The following is a 17,540-nucleotide window of genomic DNA, read 5'->3' on the forward strand; positions in this document are numbered from 1 at the left end:
ACATCAGACACTAAAATACTGCCACAGGATATTTACTTTAGCCACTACCAATCAGCCAGATTTTAAGTAATGTAAAAGGTGAAGACTGTATCCCTTAATTTGACTTTCATTTTTAGCTTTCTTGGTCAAAAAGACACACTGTCATGGTTGCATGCTAACAATGGCCAGAGACAGAGAAACACATAGAAGACAAAATCCTTTAACCATAAGTAAGCTAGTTATGATGCAGGGAGCAGTAGCTTTTGTATATTACTAATATGTGCCTAGTGCTAAATCAATGCAACTTTTCAAAACCTCATTAGAACTTAAACACAAAAGCTTATGATTTATCTGCCTGAACTTTACCAATAATGATGGCTTAATTAAAAAAATGAAACATATATAGCTATATCCATATTTTGGCTGAGAAAAGTGAGATTCTGATTATTCATTTCAAGTCTTTTCCTATCCCTGAGACTTTAACAGTTATCTAACACTTGTTAATTAACAGCTTGTTAATTTCACAAATATATCTTATTAAGCTAAAAGGAGATTGTAATTATAAGACCAAGTTGAATTCCATGAAATATTTGATTTATAAAAAGCTAACAAAAGTTTGGGGTTTTTTTTTTGCCATAAATAGGAGGTCACAAAACATAGGAAGCTCACTAACCTTTTGTAGGTTTACAATGCCTTTGATGCTCTTTGTTCTGACCTTTAAAAACACAAGGTGACACTTCTCTCTGCTTGTCATCTTCATAATCACCAGATCCATTTCCGTAGTTCAGACGTTGGCCAATTATGCTCACGTTAGAGGTTGATTTATCATGAAATGTTACCCCTGCACAACAGAATCCATAGTGAAGTGTTCAGTATGTATCACTAAAATGGTGCATCACTATTTCATAAATAAAAAACCCTCAAATCAAATTTTTTGATATCTCTGCAGGGTTGAGGCTAGTTTTAACATGCCCTAGCTGTGTTACAGGAAAAGGGAAAGAAACAATCACAGAAGTTTCCTCTCAAACCCAAGCCCACAGTATGATTTCAAAATGGTCAATTAAAATCTAATAGAGTAAAAAAAAAAAACTACTTCTGGGCTAAGATTTAATAGGTCAAATAAGACCAGAGAAAATTAGATACTAAAGTGGAGCTTGTTATGAAAATATTGGACAGAGCCTTAACTAAAATGGTTTCACTTTGACCGAATTAGTTATATCTTTCTTTTTCTGCTCAACAAATTACCTGCACTGGAGCTCTGTTCTACTATGTTAGTACTTCTATTTCTTGCTGAAGACAGTCTTGCTGGACATGATTTGCATCCAAGTAGAGGAAAGATGTCTGAGCTGCTGCAATACAAAATCATTTCTATAAATATATTTCTGAATGGCACTAGGAGCCCTGCCTAAGAACATTTTTCACCTGAAGTGAAAACACGTGTTGGGTACAAAACATTTCCAGCACATCACCAGAAATGGTCACGTTTACTACAGATTAAAGAGAATGAGAATTCATTTGGTAACGATCAGGTTCACCACCCCCTCCACTCTGAGTAGCTCCTTCTAAGAGCAAAAAATTACATGAGGCAGATATATGGGAGAAGTTTCCATTTCTCCTGCCCATGCTGTTATTTGTTCTGTGAACACAGAATTTCAACCTCCAGTGCTGGAAAGCCAGCCGTAGGCCTAATTGGCACACTAGTACCAGCTCTTGTGGGCATTTGTTTATGAAGTTATTTGAGAACTCTCGGTGTTCTTGTATCATGACCTGAGAGGATGGATGTGCTAACTTGGTTAGCTGACACCTAGTGTATTACTATTTCACCATGTCCAGGCCTACTTTGGTTCAGCCTGTCAGCTATGCCTAGGGCTCCAGCAAGGCCTACATCAGCATCTGAACTAAACTCTCTTAAATATATAAAGAAACTTCAAGGTATTTAATGACTCCTGGCATGGCATTCTGTCACTCTTGCACAAATTCAAACTTGCTTATATAGGTCATATCTTCCCTGGTGGACTAGACTTGCATTAGCTGTGAGCACTGTCATACATTAAAGCTGCAATGTCAGGGACTAATGGAAATGTTCTGTATTACAGAATACTGTTCCTATCACTCCTGGTCAGAGTCCATGCTGCAACAACATGGCAAGCCAGAGGTTTTTTCTGTTGGATTTTTACATTACGTTCGTCAGGCCTGAGCTGCAAGCAGCTTGGCCACGTGCCTAGGAAGAAGGTAAGGAGAGGATGTACTTGCAATACTCAGCAAAATATTTCCCACTTCATTTTGCAAAATTAAAAATAAGTACATACTGCAGCTAATTGCTCAACCTTACTGCATCATCAAAACAAATTCCATCAATACACTATTTATTTCTTTGCAAAGGAGCTGAGAGAATGAAGGCATTACATAGAAAACAATTCTCCGCAATTAATATTACAACGGAAATGCTGCATTAGTGGATAATTCAGGTTTAACAACAATGAAAAAAGTTTAAATTATTTGTTTCATCCCCACCCAAAAATCTGTTTAAGAAAATGCATTCCTGATTAACTTTCCAGGTTGCAATAAGAAAACCTCTTCCTCCTCCTCCTGATTCATTCTGTTTTACTCATTTATTTAGCCTGTGGTTCAGCATCATTATAAAATATTTAATAGCAACTGCAGGGCTTTAACAGCTACTTGGTGTTACTATAGCTAGAGGTTGGCACTGGGTCAAAGAAAAAGGAGGAATGAATTAAAACAATATTAAACCACAGCAGCAGAGCACAATGTATTTTAACTGGGAATAACTCTCAGATAAAATCTAGGCACTAAGCAAACCAACGTCATATTAAAAATACAGGTTTCCCACCATTCAATATTTAACTAACCCTAACAGCGATTACGTCAGAATTCTCAATGGGGGTTTGACATATAAATTACACTCACGTTATCTTTCCCTGAGGGGTTGTGGACACTGGCGAAGTCAGAGACTCCTGACTGTAAACTCCACTTTCACTGTAAGAGCTCACATTTGGAGAGGAAGTGCGGGAAGGGGAGTCCAAAGTCAGATCAAGTTTAAGCGCAGAATCGGGGCTCTCGAGATCTGAAGTGCTGCCACTCAGTTTTGCCCTCTTCTTCGCTGCACTATTACGGAGAGACCTAAGTGAACTCTGCATCTAAACAGAATTGAAAACAATGTCAGAGTTTACATACGGCATGTATAATTCACAAACACAGGAACGAGTTGTCAAATACAAGCCTGCTTCTAAAATCTTAATTTTTATTCACTGTACGTTGACAGGGCTGTGTCTATGCCCCCTTTGGGCAAGGTAATCTATATGGACTCAATTTTCTTAATGTCAGAGATCATTATTATTCTTATAAAGTGAAACAAACATGCACAATTTAATAGTACAACCAATGCAAACCCAAATGCAGCATGCACATCATATCTAGTTATGTTCTGCAAAGCTTAAAATGAAAGGTTCCTCACACAAACACACTATCAATCTTTTTTAAAAAAAATAATTTTCTTAAATAGGCTCATGTTAAAGAGAAGAGTTAACTGGCTCAATGGCAGTCTGTGAAAGGGACCTCTGATTTTTGCTCCCCAAGCTAGCCAGTGCTGGGAGAACTGCAAAGGTGAACCTCACCCCAGTCTACCAGTGAAGGCTGCTACCCAAAGTCATGAAACTACAGCCCCATTCCACTGCATCTTCTCCCCTCTCCTTGCGGGAGATACTCAGGGTAGGAAACAACGGCACTGGAGGGTGGTATTATGAGACAGGGTTTTACAGGGGAGGAACTGGAGGGAGGTTGGGACAAACTGCAATAAAGGGTGGGATGGGAGAAAACAGTATTTCTACCTGGGACCCCCTTACTGTTTTGTCCCATTCACGGTCTCCTTTCTCACATTCCAATCTCTCACTAGTGACTTCCACCCACTCAAGGCCCCCACACTCACGTACACCAATCCACCATATTCACACCTTCATTTGCCAGCTCACCCCATTCTCCCACAATCAACCCTCCCGACCCACTTCTGGGTCAGAGCTCCCCACGTTCTCTTGAGCTTCCTCCAATCAAACCTCACTGCTCAGAAACCCCTTACTCCCCAACCTACCCACCGGCTCAAAAGCACCTTCCCATCAAACCCAGCAAGCTCAGAACCCCTCCTCCCTTAGCCCAAAAACACCACCTTTATGGGTTAAACATGGGGACCAACCAGTGGATTTTTCAGAGCCACAGGAAGATAAGTAGAGAGCTAGGATTAATTTGAATATGGGGTACCTTGGCATGCATCTGTGCCTGTTCACTAGTGACCCTTTGTCTGGGGTGGTTTTTTTGTTTTGTTTTTGTTTTTTTGTTTTTTTTTAAGATCTTGGGAATAAAAGATGCAAACAGACAGCCGCCCCACTGCCACCCCAGCTTCAGTGACCCCTAGTTTGGTAGGTATATTTATGGATTGCTTTCATCTCTAATTTAATGTACGGATTTTCTTTCTTTTTATACATGAGTTTGTGATTTTCAGAGCATGAAACCCCACTGGATAAAAATTATTATTTAAAAATGATCATTTCTTAATAAAAAATAAAGCTTTAACTTAACTGTATTGAAGATACATTACAATTTTCCATACAATGTGTGTTTGTCCATCCCCTTAGGAGAGCCAAATCAGGCATGATCTATACCTACTCTCTTATATGGATTCTGTATTACAGCTGTGTTAACATCATAATGGCTCCACATTATGGAGTGACACAATACAGCGGAATGACTCCAGAGATGACACCCTAATTCATACGTTAGATCAGGTTTTCTCATTTCAGTCCATGGAAACTTAAGCATATGTCAACGGCTGCATCAGTGACAGTGCACTTCAGCAAACTTTACAGGTGAAAAGAGTCTGAAGAAGAGATTGCTGGAAGTTAAATAGAGTCTCAGTAATCAAGTGCTATTTTCTATAAAACCATTAAATAAAAATAAAGGATTAATTATTTAAGTCCTACATTAAGGGCAGCACTGTGGTTTCACCTTGGACAAAACCAAAGAAAAAGTTCAGGCTGTGTAAATGTCTAACTCATGCCATGGTACTATAATGGAGAATGTCAACAGCATGATTTGAGAACCTCAAAATAGGTAAGTAAAATGAGCCTATGCCCAGGGCACGGACAGCGTCCTTCAATACTGACTTTCATTGCTTTAGTTAGTTTCTACCAGACACATATCATCTTAACGGAGTCTTTTGGTATCCATGACATGGTCACAAAGAGTACAGCAGTGAACATATATATTTTTTTTCTTCTACACCTGAGGTTTTAAAGGGGGTTGGGCTTGGTGTGTGTGTGTTTGGGGTGGGGGGGTTGTTTTTTGTTTGTTTGCTTATAAAATGTATATTCTAGCATCTTTTTAAAGTATGTAAAATCACATTTAAATCCAACCTCTTCCTGGTCTGACTCCTTATCATTGACATTTAATTCTGAAAGATCAACTGCAAGTTTCTTGTCTTTTTCACTCTTCCAAATATCCTCAGACTCTTCATTTTTCTGTCCCGCTGTGTTTAACTCAGATTTATCAGGCAACGGGCTTGCCCCCCTTGGTATTGGGGGGACAGGTTTGGTCCCATTCAATCCTCTCCGTGAAGCTGGCGATCTCACCAAGGCTGGTTTAAGCTGAATTGGAGAATGCTTTTCTTGTGCATTTTCCCCTGCGTAAGATACAGACAGACGTCACCATTTCAGAAGAACAGTGGAACACATCACTCAATAGTAGAAAATACATATTCAATTTTCAAGAAACATAGCAAAAATATTTTTAGAAGAGGTGATTTTCCCCTCACTGAAGGGGCGCACTTGTGACACAATGTTTAGTCATGTAAATATTTTAAGGGTACCTTTGGTTGAAGCAGCTCATTTTTCATGAGGAAATTCTACCCTGTAATTTTGTTGCACACGGAATATGCCAATAAATAGCTCATGACACAGGTGAGGTACAGAAACCCAATGACACCAATAAGATGCATACATTTGTTTAGGCCTGTCCTTCGAGATTTCATAATTCTATTTATTGATATACAGTAAACCCTACTAAATCATACTTGTTTGTTCACATGCTTTATAACCTTCACATAAAATTGGCCATATCTAACTGCCTCTCTGGGGGAAAAAAAAGTCTCACATTACTAAGATGTCATCATTTCTACAAAATATGCTAAAGTATGTCAGCATACCATGAAGTAGCCAATAATTAATACTAAATTGTAGTTAAAATTAATTGAAGTACATTCTGTGATGCATAATCCTCACTTTTTTATTCCAGGTTTTCAATTACTTGAAAGTTTGCAAAATTCAGTAACTCACAATGGGTTTTGAGTGTGAATTCCTGAATTAAAACTATACATGTGGAGAAAAATAATAATGCTCGCATGACTAATTTTTTTTAATATAATAGCATGCTGTTCTTTTTCTTCAACTTCTATACAACTTTACCTGATAAAAGATATTTCATTGATTATTCAAAAGCTATTTTTAAAAGATTAACAGTAATAGGTACTTTCTGTTTTTAAAAAATCCAGCCTTCTTTACTTTTCTAGAACAGCTACCAAAAGCAGTTTTTATTTCAAACAATAGAGAGTGGGAAGAGTGTATGCATATAGAATACCTGGCTGGTGTCTTACAAAATTTGTCTTTACTAATGAGAAGACTTAATATAACTCAAGAAGATACTTGTCAAAGAAACTAGCTTTCTTCAAAACTTACAGATCATCCAATTATCGATTGTTAGGTACATTACTTATGATTAGGGCACTAACAAATTCACAGCCATGAAAAACATGTCACGGACCGTGAAATCTGGTCTCCCCCTGTGAAATCTGTACCGTATAGGGTAAAAGCACATAAAGGACCAGATTTCACAGGGTGAGACCAGTGTCTCTCAAATTGGGGGTCCAGACCCAAAAGGGAGTTGCACAGAGGTCACAAAGGGGGGTCATAGTATTGTCACCCTTACTTCTGAGCTGTCTTCAGAACTGTGTGGCCAGAGAGCGAAGCTGCTGGCCAGGTGCCAGCTCTGCAGGAAGCAATGTAAAAGTAAGGGTAGCAGTTCCGCAACACCCCCCACCCCCAACTCCTGTTTGGGCCAGGACCCTAAAATTACAACACCCTGAAATTTCAGATTTAAATAGCTGAAATCATGAAATTGACAATTTTTAAAATCCTCTGACTGTGAAATTGACCAAAATGGACCGTGAATTTGACATGACCCTACTTATATGTGAAAGGTCATACAGAACGGCCAAAGGTAAGCCTTTGATATTTTAGTTATGCATCCATATTTTTCAATATTGTATTTTACTTTGTTTTACAAAAATATGTTAAGTGATACTATATTGAACATCTTCTGGTTCCTTACTCAGGTATTTTCATTGCTTGCCAACTTTCTAGCATCTTTGCCCTACACTCTGCCATTACAGTAACCTTATTACACTGGCAGCGGCTTACAAAAGTGTTTCACATTTGTCCAGGATACTTTCTCTTAGGAGATGTAAATTGGTCTATTTTACATATGTTTTGAGGGAACAAAATGTACACATTAAATAGTGCTCTAGATTTATCTTTCTGAATCCAGAATAAGTAAAAGTTGTCTGGTTCCAAGATAAATGCTGTGGAAACTGCTTCGCTAAGAAGACTATTCTAGTGAAAGAACAAATGGCACAACTACTGCAAACAGGCTAGGCATGCAAAAAGTCAGCTATTAATAGTTGTGCTCCATCAGGAGAGTCACTTTAGGAGGAAAACTGCCAAATAACTGACTTAGGGCTTTTCTACAAAAGAAAGCTGCACTGGTTGAACTTAAACGTGTGATTTTTAACTTGATTTAGTTAAACCTCTGCAAAAAGCTGTGTGGATCACTCTTGGTTCGGTTTTAAGCAGGAGCGTTTTGTTTTAGCTTAAATACATTAAGGCTATACCTACACTACACAGCTTTTAGTGACGTGGCTGTGGAGCTACAGCCATGCCGCTAAAAGTCGGGCAGCACAGCTCCTGTTTATCAGCTCTCCTGCCGACAAAACTCTTCTACCCCCAATGAGCGGCATTTGCATCGTCGGCTGGAGAACGCTCCTGTCGACAACGCGCTGTTCACGGTGGTGCTTGCCACTGGCAAAACTTGTGTCTTTCAGAGGGGGCTTAACACTTAACACTTCTACACTGGCAACTGAACAACAAAAACTTTTGTCTTTCAGAGGCATTTAAAAAAAAAACAAAGCTGAAAGATAAAAGTTTTGCCATGTAGCTAAAAGCTGTGTAGTGTAGACATAGCCTAAGAATCAGCGTAAGGGCTTGTCTACATGGGCACTTTACAGCGCTGCAACTTTCTCGCTCAGGGGTGTGAAAACACACACCCGAGTGCTGCAACTTTCAGCGCTGTAACACGCCAGTACAGACGGTGCAGCAGAGCTGGGAGCTGCACCCCTTGTGGAGGTGGGGCTTTTAGAGGGCTGGCAGCACCGTGACCACACAAGCCGTGTTAAAGCGTTGCCGCGGCAGCGCTTTAATGTTGCCAGTGAAGACGTGCCCTTAGAAACTGAAATAAGCTGCCCTTAAACTAAGAGTATCTCAACAAAGGTTTAACTAAATCAATTTAAAAACAATTTCAGTTTAAGCCAGTGCAACTTCCTTGCATAGACAAGGTCTTACACTGAGCGTTAATGGCAATGACTGATGTTGAAACTGGAATGGAATTAGCATAAAAATTCCCATTATAAGTACATTTGGCCTTAGATAGATTTTAAATAGGTGTGAAACTGTGAGGACTGGTCATTTAATACAGAAGTTTCCAAATAAAGGTTAAAAGGGAAAAAAGGCAAAACGCAATGAGTATCATTTTCTTGTATATTCATGAAGGTATTTTATTGCATTTAAGTCTTTTAGATTGTTTTTCTTTACAAGTGCTATCTTCTTTTAATCAGAAGACAGATGGTACACTAGGGCATGGCTACACTTGCAGATGTAGAGAGCTTTGAGTTAAACTCGCTTTCGGAGAGAGCAGTAGGGAAAGCACTGCTTCTGTCCACACTGACAGGAACAAGCGCACGGGTGTGGCCACATTTACGGAACTTACAGCAGTATTGGGAGTGGTGCATTATGGGCATCTATCCCACAGAGCACCTCTTCCCATTCTGGCGCTGTGGCTTGTGGAAAGGGGGTGGGAGGGCAGGGCATTCTGGGTCCTGTCCCAAAGCCCCGTGATACATCAGTTCGCATCCCAGCGATCCCTGTGCTTCCATCCACATTTGGCGCCATCTTTCAAAATTTTTTGTACTGCGCACTCTGTCTTCCCTGTCGGCCTGCGGGAATGGAGCCTGAACTGCTGAGGAGTACGCTGACGAGTTTCGCCAACATGTCACGTTTGGCAATCAAGTTATTCCTTATGATCCAAAGTGACAGTGAGGACTCCAACGATATCGACTCAAGTAACTCATATGACGCAAGTTTGTTTGGGGCATTCACGGACATGCTCACCACCATGGAATGCTGCTTTTGGGCTCAGGAAAAAAGCACTGAGTGGTGGGATCACATCGTCATGCAAGCCTGCGATGACAAGCAGTGGCTGCAGAACTTTCAGATGAGAAAAGCCACTTTCATGGGACTGTGTGAGGAGCCCGCCCCCATCCTGTAGCACAAGGACACGAGATTGAGAGCTGCCCTGCCAGTGGAGAAGCGGGTGGCTATTGCAATCTGGAAGCTGGCAACTCCAGACAGCTACTGATCGGTCACTAACCAGTTTGGAATGGGGAAGTCGACCGTTGGAATCATATTGATGCAAGTTTGCAGGGCCATTAAGCACATCCTGCTCAGAAGAACAGTGACTCTGGGTAACGTGCATGACTTTGTGGCTGGCTTTGCACAAATGGGTTTCCCTAACTGCAGAGGGGCGATAGATGGTATGCATATTCCAATTCTGGCACCAGCCCACCTCACCTCCGAGTATGTTAATCGGAAGGGGTATTTCTTCATGGTTCTCCAGGCGCTTGTGGATCACCGTGGGCATTTCATTGACTAACACAGGCTGGCCCAGAAAGGTGCATGATGCACGCATCTTTCGGAACACTGGCCTGTTCAGGGAGCTGCAAGCCAGGACTTTTTTCCCCAGACCAGAAGATCACCGTAGGGGAAGTCAAAATGCCCACTGTGATCCTTGGAGACCCTGCTTACCCTTTAATGCCGTGGCTCATGAAACCCTACACAGGGAGCCTTGACAGCAGCAAGGAGCAGTCAAACAGGCTGAGCCGGCACAGAATGACTGTGGAGTGTGCTTCTGGCCGTTTAAAGGACCGCTGGCGCTCATGGTATGGGAAGCTGGACCTGGCCGACGACAGCATCCCTGCGGTTATATCCATGTGCTGTATCTCCATAACATTTGTGAAGGGAAGGGTGAATGATTCACTCAGGCATGGAACTCAGAGGTTCAACATCTGGAGGCTGAATTTGAAGAGCCAGAGAGCAGGGCTATTACAGGGGCCCAGAGCAGGGCTGCAAGGGTTAGGGATGCCTTGATGGAGCAATTTGAGGCTGAAAGTGACCAGTAATGTCTAGTGCCCTGCATGAGAGTGAAGTGTAGTGGTTCCAATGTTAGTAGGAATCTGTGTTTGCTACACTGACTTGCAGTGCCTGTTTCTTTCCTGGGCTAAGGTATCTTTTACTTTATGCAATAATAAAGAATGTTTTCAAAGCCAAAAAATCCATTTATTGAAAAGAAACAACTACTTGGGAAACAGAAAGGGCAAGTGGGTGGGGTGGGGAACCGTAAAAATCACAGATTTGCGTATGTCCTGTTATCATACTCAGCCTTCCTGTCTGGATTGCTGTGCTGCACTTCAAGATGGCTATACTGCATGGTGATGGGGGTTGAGTGCAGTGGGTAAGGATCATAGTTTTCAGGGCTGGGTGGTGAAGCTACAGGTGTTGGAGGCAGGTGGTGGCAATAAGAACCCAGATGTTGGGGAAAGTGGGTTAGAGGTGACATTGGGGCACAAGGGAAAGTTTTGGGACAAGGGCGGCGGCGGCGGGGGGGGAGGAGCACGGTAGTGCTATGCCTGGATGGCTACGAGTGCCTGGGTCGAGTCCGCTTGGTGTGCCATGATGCTTATCAGCTGATCCGTGCTTTGCTGCCAGAGCTCCTCATCCTGCTGGCGGATCCTCCTTGCACTGTCCCACCACTCCTGCACTTTTCAATTTTCATTACTTGAACGCTGCATTAGTTCATGCAACACGTCTTCCTTGCTTCTACGTGGCCTCTTTCTGATTCTTTGGAGTCTTTCGGCCAGTGGTAACACGGACAGCTGAGATCTCAAGGTTTCATCTGTAAAGGCAAAATGCAACACTTAGAGGCAGCATTGTTCACACCAGACAGAGCAACGATTCCCCCGTACTTAAGGGCAAGCACAGTCTACACAAGAGCATAATTTGCCCGTCCCAAAGCGAGCGCACACAACCCACAGGAGCCCAAAAATGGTGAGTAAGCACAGGGTCAAGCGTGACTGATTGTTTCACAGCTGTACTGTCCTCTGGGTTTCCGTGCCTTAGGGAGAGCCAACAGTGGCAGGGGGCCCCCTATACTGAACACTATCCCCACATTTTCCACAGGAGTTCATCCTGGAAGATCTCGCTGCTGAGGGTGACCTGGGAAGCAAAGGAGGGTCTTCTACTGCAATGCAGCTTCCGCCCTGGCCCATATGCAGGTTGCCTGTGTGCAGCAATGGTCCCCACGCCCCTCACGGCACAGTGGCATGGACAAGTTAGCCTTACTGGGACAAGGAACACGGTGGCTCTCCTGAGAAACCTGTGCAAGCACATTGCCCAAGTTCTGGATGAGACCTTTGAAGAGATCACTGAGGCCAATTACCACGATGTAAAAGAGCACATTAATGCCCTATTCCGCATCTAGGCATGCATGCAGTCCACACTCTCCTCACCCCAAGAGCCCACACCAAGTAACTTCCTTCCCAAAATAAAAGCTGCTTACCGGGAACCTCCTCTGGTGTTTGTCCTTCCCCAAGCACCGGCCGCCGCAACTGGCTACCTTCCTCCTGGCTTGAGAACAGCTCCTGGCTGCATGCATCTAGGGATTCCGGGGTGTCTTCCTCCGCCTCAGCACCCTCGCTCCCGCTTTGCTGCTGCTCTTCCTCCTCTTCCCGCCTTGTTGAACTGGGCTCTGAAGTGTCCATGGTGGTACTCGGAGTGGAGGTGAGGTCAGTCCCAAGTATCGCATCCAGCTTTTTACAGAAACGGCAGTTCGCAGGGGCAGCACCGGAGCGGTTGTTTGCCTCGAGGGCTTTGCAGTAGGTATTCCGCAGCTCCTTCACTTTAACCCTGAACTGCAGTGTCTCGGTCATGACCCCTTTCCAGCATGTCCCTTGATATCTGCCTGAAGGAATCTTCATTCCTATGGCTGGAGCACAGCTGGGACTGGACAGCTTCCTCCCCACAAACAATGAGGTCCAGCACCTTGCCATTGCTCCATACTGGGGATGGCCTAGCTCGTGGAGGCATGGTCACCCAGAAAGATTTGCAAAGAGCACTCCACGCCTGGCTGAGCAAACAGGAAGGGGATTTTCAAAATTCCTAGAGAATTTAAAGGGCGGGTCTGATGGTTGGTCACCTGAGGGCAGGGCAGTAGAGTTCAAAGTGATGACCAGAGTGGCTAGAATAGGCATTGTGGGACACTTCTGGATGCCGATCAGAGCGCATGACCAAGGCGTCCACACTGGCGCTGCGGCGCTCCAGTGGGGGCACACAAAACGTTATTCCACTTGCCGAGCTGGAGTACTAGGAGGGACCAGCCGCAGAGTCAGAGCGCTGTACGTGCCTTGCCAGTATGGATGGGTAGTGAGCTAGGGCACCCGGGGCTCCTTTACTGCACTGTAACTCGCAAGTGTAGCCAAGCTCTTAAGTGTGTTCCAACTGAGACAATTCTTGCCTAGTACATTACATATTTGTGCACTTATCTAGAGTATAAAAGCAAAAACAGATTAATCTAACTGCAAATATATTTTTTTAAATGTATAAACAAAAGAGCCGAATTTTCAAAAGCTGGGTCTTGACCATGTGCCCACAACAGTGCATACGCAAAACCCGCTTTACAGGCGCACGCAGGATAAGTGCACATTTCCCAATGCATTCACACAGATGCAGGTTTTGCGTACACTTTTTTGAAGGCCACTTTCAAAGTGTGACCATAAACTTTTATTTTTCTGCAATATTTTTACCTGCATTGTCTCCTGACTTTTGATTGAGAAGCTTCTGAGGACTGGGCTTGGACAACCCTTCAAAGCTTTTAAGAGGCCAGGAATTTGAAAAGTTAACAGCATGATCTTGAGACTTCTTTGGAGATTCAGCAGGAGGGGAGGTGTGCTTTGGACTGTTTCTAGGTGATGAGAGTGGATAAGATGGAAGAATGAAGGCCCCTTGGCTTGTGTTAGAACTTGGAAAGGACAAAGTACGCTCTGCTGGACTGCAAAAAGTTCGTTGGGTCTTGGTAAAATTTAGGCTGGCACAAACTGATATTAGAAGGAATGAAAAGATATTATTTATACTAATTAACCTCTTTAACAACCAACAACATTTTAATTTTACTTCTCTTTCTAGCCAACTTGTCCTTCAATTAGGCTTTAAAATACTCTGAAAAAAACTAATTTTAGGAGGAATCAAGCATTATTTTGTTAAGGACTTGTCTACACATTAGAATTAATCCAGAATAAGGTAGGGTGTGAATTTGAAGTGGATTAACTATTCCTGAATAACGCCACATGTGAATGCTCTTATTCCAAAGAGAGAGTGCTTTATTTCAAGTTGGTTTACCCAAAATGGATTAAGCCAATTCAGAATAAAGGCACTTTTATTCCGGAATAAGAGCATCCCCACTTGGAGGTGATCATTAACAGCTATTCCAGAATTATTCTCCATGTAGACAAACCCACAGTTGATAATCAAGTCCATGACAATCACCATCTTTAAAGTATCAGTCTAAAACAGTCAAAATGCTAGATTCAATAGGATACCATTAAGAAGACAGTGGCATTTAATTCTGGTTGGGTATACTATTACAGCAATAATTTGTAGCAAAATAATACATTTACCCAAACTATTATAAGTGAAGGTCAGAGCTTTACTTGAGCGAGAGATGCAAGCTAATAGAGCAGTGGTTCCCAAACTTGTTCTGCTGCTTGTCCAGGGAAAGCCCCTGCCGGGCGGGGCCAGTTTGTTTACCTGCCACGGGTCGGCAGGTTCAGCTGATCGCGGCTCCCACTGGCCACGGTTCTTTGCTCCAGGCCAATGGGAGCTACTGGAAGCGGTGGCCAGTACATCCTCAGCCTGCGCCGCTTCCAGCAGCTCCCACTGGCCTGGAGCAGCGAACCGCAGCCACTCGGAGCCGCAATCAGCCGAACCTGCGGACATGCAGGTAAACAATCTGGCCCGGTCCGGCAGGGGCTTTCCCTGCACAAGCGGCGGAACAAGTTTGGGAACCACTGTAATAGATGAATTGTTCATACCATCTAATTTCATGTGTTTAGTACAAGCTACCTGGTGTCTCAAAAATTCTACTTCCATGTTTGTGTTTGGTTATACTTTGACTATAAGCTATTTGTTTTTTCATCTCATCTATGTTCTTTTACTAAACACAGAAAATTGCCAGATCATATTTCATCCACCTAAAAATAAAATATTTACTAAGAGACCTGACACAGGACAACAACATAATGCTCTCAAAGGGGCATGCACAAATGTGGAGTACGATTATAGTCCATGTACCTTTATCTTGCCGATGGTTATTTAATCCTAAAAGTTGTAAATCAGAACCCACACTACCACTCTTTCCACGTATCTGTGAGTATCCAAGTTGTCCACATTTTCCTGAAATATGTGGCTGATGAGAGCCCACAACACCTTACAAAAGGAAAAAAAAAATATCAGCAAGTACCTCCATATGCAGTTTAAAAACACAATTAAAACTGAAACACAAACTTAAAACCCTTTTTGAATAGTTATAAAAATAATATATTAACAGTGAGTAAAAACTCTTTTTTAATTTGGATAATAAAACCTAAATGAAAAGTTTGAAAGTTTTCAGTGCTGCACTCATGAGTTTCTAAGCAACCTTATAATGTTCTTCATGCACATAAGCTAGAATAATGGCTGGCATTCATGCAAAGAAGCCTGTGGTTCTACCAAGGCATATTACCAACAATGGGATTTGTAGTAGGTGAAACAAAAACCAAACAAGTAATTTCTTCTTGGAATATGGAAAAATAAAGGGGAGAAAAATGCCTTAAAAACAAAAAAATATGAAGTTTTTCTTTAAAATGACATCATTCTTAACAGAATAGTAAATACGCTTGGAATTCCAAATATGTCAATGCTTCCCAACCGGGGCTGAATATAAACAGTGCACTGCCAAGAAAAGGGAATGAAACAAGTTTGGTCTTGCCCAGTGTCTCCACGTGCCTTTTCACTATTAGAATACAAAAGATAGCTATCGTAAGTTAAGCATTGCACTGAATGCCCAATCTTTTATAGAATTGATCTTTAAAAAGGTTCCCAATTATTTTAAAAGGGGAAAAAAAATCTCATTCTTCAAAACCGTTCTCAAAAGTCACTTTTCACCACCAAAAACTATTCAGGCACTTTCTAGTTTTATGTCAATCGCCGACCAATTATTAAAAAACACAACAGAAAAGGGAAAATGTGAACATACGCAATAGAAAACCATTTCACTACTGACAAAAACATATTTCTGAAAAGGATACATTATATAAATGTAGCCATTGCGGCATGTTGCCAAATTTATAGTTCAGTGCTCTGTTTATTAAGGTTACTATTCAATAGGGTCTTTGCTAGAACAGTTTCCATGGCAATAAATCACTATTTTCCTCAAACTGTTCCATTGCTCTTCCATTTACTATTCAATCTGAAGTTTGAACTGTATTTTACACAATGCACAAGAACTCTGGTCAAAACTGTTTCCTTGCTGATCTACATAGAAATTGTGATACAGCATTTTTTCTACATTTTAAAATCAGGAGGAAGGTCTTGACTCAAGGTCACCCTGAAATTGTGTCATTCATTTTAGCTGTTAAAAGACTGAACTATTTCCTATTAATCATTTCTTAAATGGCCAAATTAAATTGCATACTTTGAAACTAAGGGCATGCGTACACACAAAAGCTAAACTGATTCAACAAAAGGTGTGATGTTAAATAAATTTAGATAAACCAGTGCAAATTTCTGTGTAGACCAGGATTAAGAATCTGATTGTAGTTCTTGTAAATCAGCACAGTGCCCATGATTTCAATACAGCTATGCCAATTTATTGCAGCTGAGGAAATAACTCTGCTTTTATTTACTCAATACTGGAGCCTTCCTGTTTAAAAAAACAGGAATCACCAAATGATTAAAAATTCTCAGAATGCTGTAAATGAGCACAGATGTCTTACCAAGTTTTCCTAAATGTACCTGATCACTAACAGATCTTCTGCTTATTTAAACACAATTATCTACAATGATACTTACCAGGACAAACAGGAGAATGCTCAGAGTTAAGATCTAGACTATTCTGAAATAAATTCCTTGAAGCTTTTTTTCTGCTAAAAAATAAATCATCACTGACTGGCATTCCTTGAGAAGATCTTAATTTTGGAGAATGAAGGAAATCATTGTATGGACAGAACTGTAAGAAAACGGAAAATGTAAAGAAACATTTATTCATATTAATAATGTGCCCAATTTTTTTCTTTATAAACAGTGGAATCCATAATGAATTACTGTAACACGACATTTAGAAGCCACCCTCAAATAATAACTGTCTTCATTTAGGATCTGCACCATTGCCAAGCTAGACACAGAGGACGTATTTTACTAGAAACTGTGGTGTCAGATGGAGGCGAACAGCACTGAAACCAGCAGCCACTGCTGCAGTTCACAAAGGGGGCAGGACAGGAATCAGAATCTTACCCTGGATACTCTCAATGTACAACTGTGGAACAGTGTTTGCATGCAATTTACAACTTCCTGTACCCACGGAAATTCATCTGGCCCATAATGTGTACATTCAAGAACTAGCTATGCTGAATGAAAAGGGGGGAAAAAAAAAAAAAAAAAAAAAGACGATCACCTCTGCTCTGACCCTTATATGCCACTCTGGTGGTGAACAGGACCCACAGGAACAACATAAGGCTGGCATAAACCACTACCCTCACAAGCCCCAGTGAAAGCAGTATAATTGTGCATGCCGGGGAAGAGAAGGGAAGGGATGCCTCCACAACATACTGACACTTGAAAATTCTGGGCTCTGAGACAGCTCAGAGAGAGCAGTCAGGAAGCTGTCATATAACAGCGAGCTTTGGGATGCTCTAATTTACACCACGGGCTGCACCAGCCTCTAGCCAATCCAGAATCTCTGTGCACACCTCTAAGAGGTGCACCACAGAATCGGACTCAAAGTCACAGCTGATTTCTCTCATTCTGAAACTTGCAAATGTCATTTTTCCAATTACCTTACATTTAAGATAAGCTTTTCTGAAG

At 41.8% G+C, this 17,540-nt stretch overlaps 2 protein-coding genes across 5 annotated transcripts in view; both read right to left on the reverse strand.

Annotated features, from left to right (window-relative positions):
- Window positions 1-17,540, reverse strand: part of TOGARAM1 (TOG array regulator of axonemal microtubules 1) — an 84,276-nt gene that overhangs the window by 47,148 nt on the left and 19,588 nt on the right. For all 4 annotated transcript variants that reach the window (XM_084632647.1, XM_084632649.1, XM_084632648.1 and 1 more), the window contains exons 2-8: window positions 16,530-16,686; window positions 14,772-14,906; window positions 13,229-13,519; window positions 5,403-5,668; window positions 2,908-3,137; window positions 1,225-1,328; window positions 653-820 (exon numbers count right to left, since the gene is read on the reverse strand). In XM_084632647.1, the coding sequence (XP_084488773.1) occupies window positions 653-820; window positions 1,225-1,328; window positions 2,908-3,137; window positions 5,403-5,668; window positions 13,229-13,519; window positions 14,772-14,906; window positions 16,530-16,686 (1,351 nt within the window). The remainder of the gene's footprint in view (window positions 1-652; window positions 821-1,224; window positions 1,329-2,907; window positions 3,138-5,402; window positions 5,669-13,228; window positions 13,520-14,771; window positions 14,907-16,529; window positions 16,687-17,540) is intronic.
- Window positions 10,183-12,960, reverse strand: LOC311522996 (uncharacterized protein). The gene is made up of 2 exons (XM_084632651.1): window positions 11,986-12,960; window positions 10,183-11,322 (listed from the first exon to the last, which is right to left on the reverse strand). Exons 1-2 carry the CDS (start codon window positions 12,473-12,475, stop codon window positions 11,192-11,194), a joined length of 621 nt encoding a protein of 206 aa, XP_084488777.1. The 5' UTR covers window positions 12,476-12,960; the 3' UTR covers window positions 10,183-11,191.

The sequence above is a fragment of the Lepidochelys olivacea genome (assembly GCF_965140295.1).
Source record: "Lepidochelys olivacea isolate rLepOli2 genome assembly, chromosome: 6".
In the NCBI taxonomy this organism is placed as follows: Eukaryota; Metazoa; Chordata; order Testudines; family Cheloniidae; genus Lepidochelys; species Lepidochelys olivacea.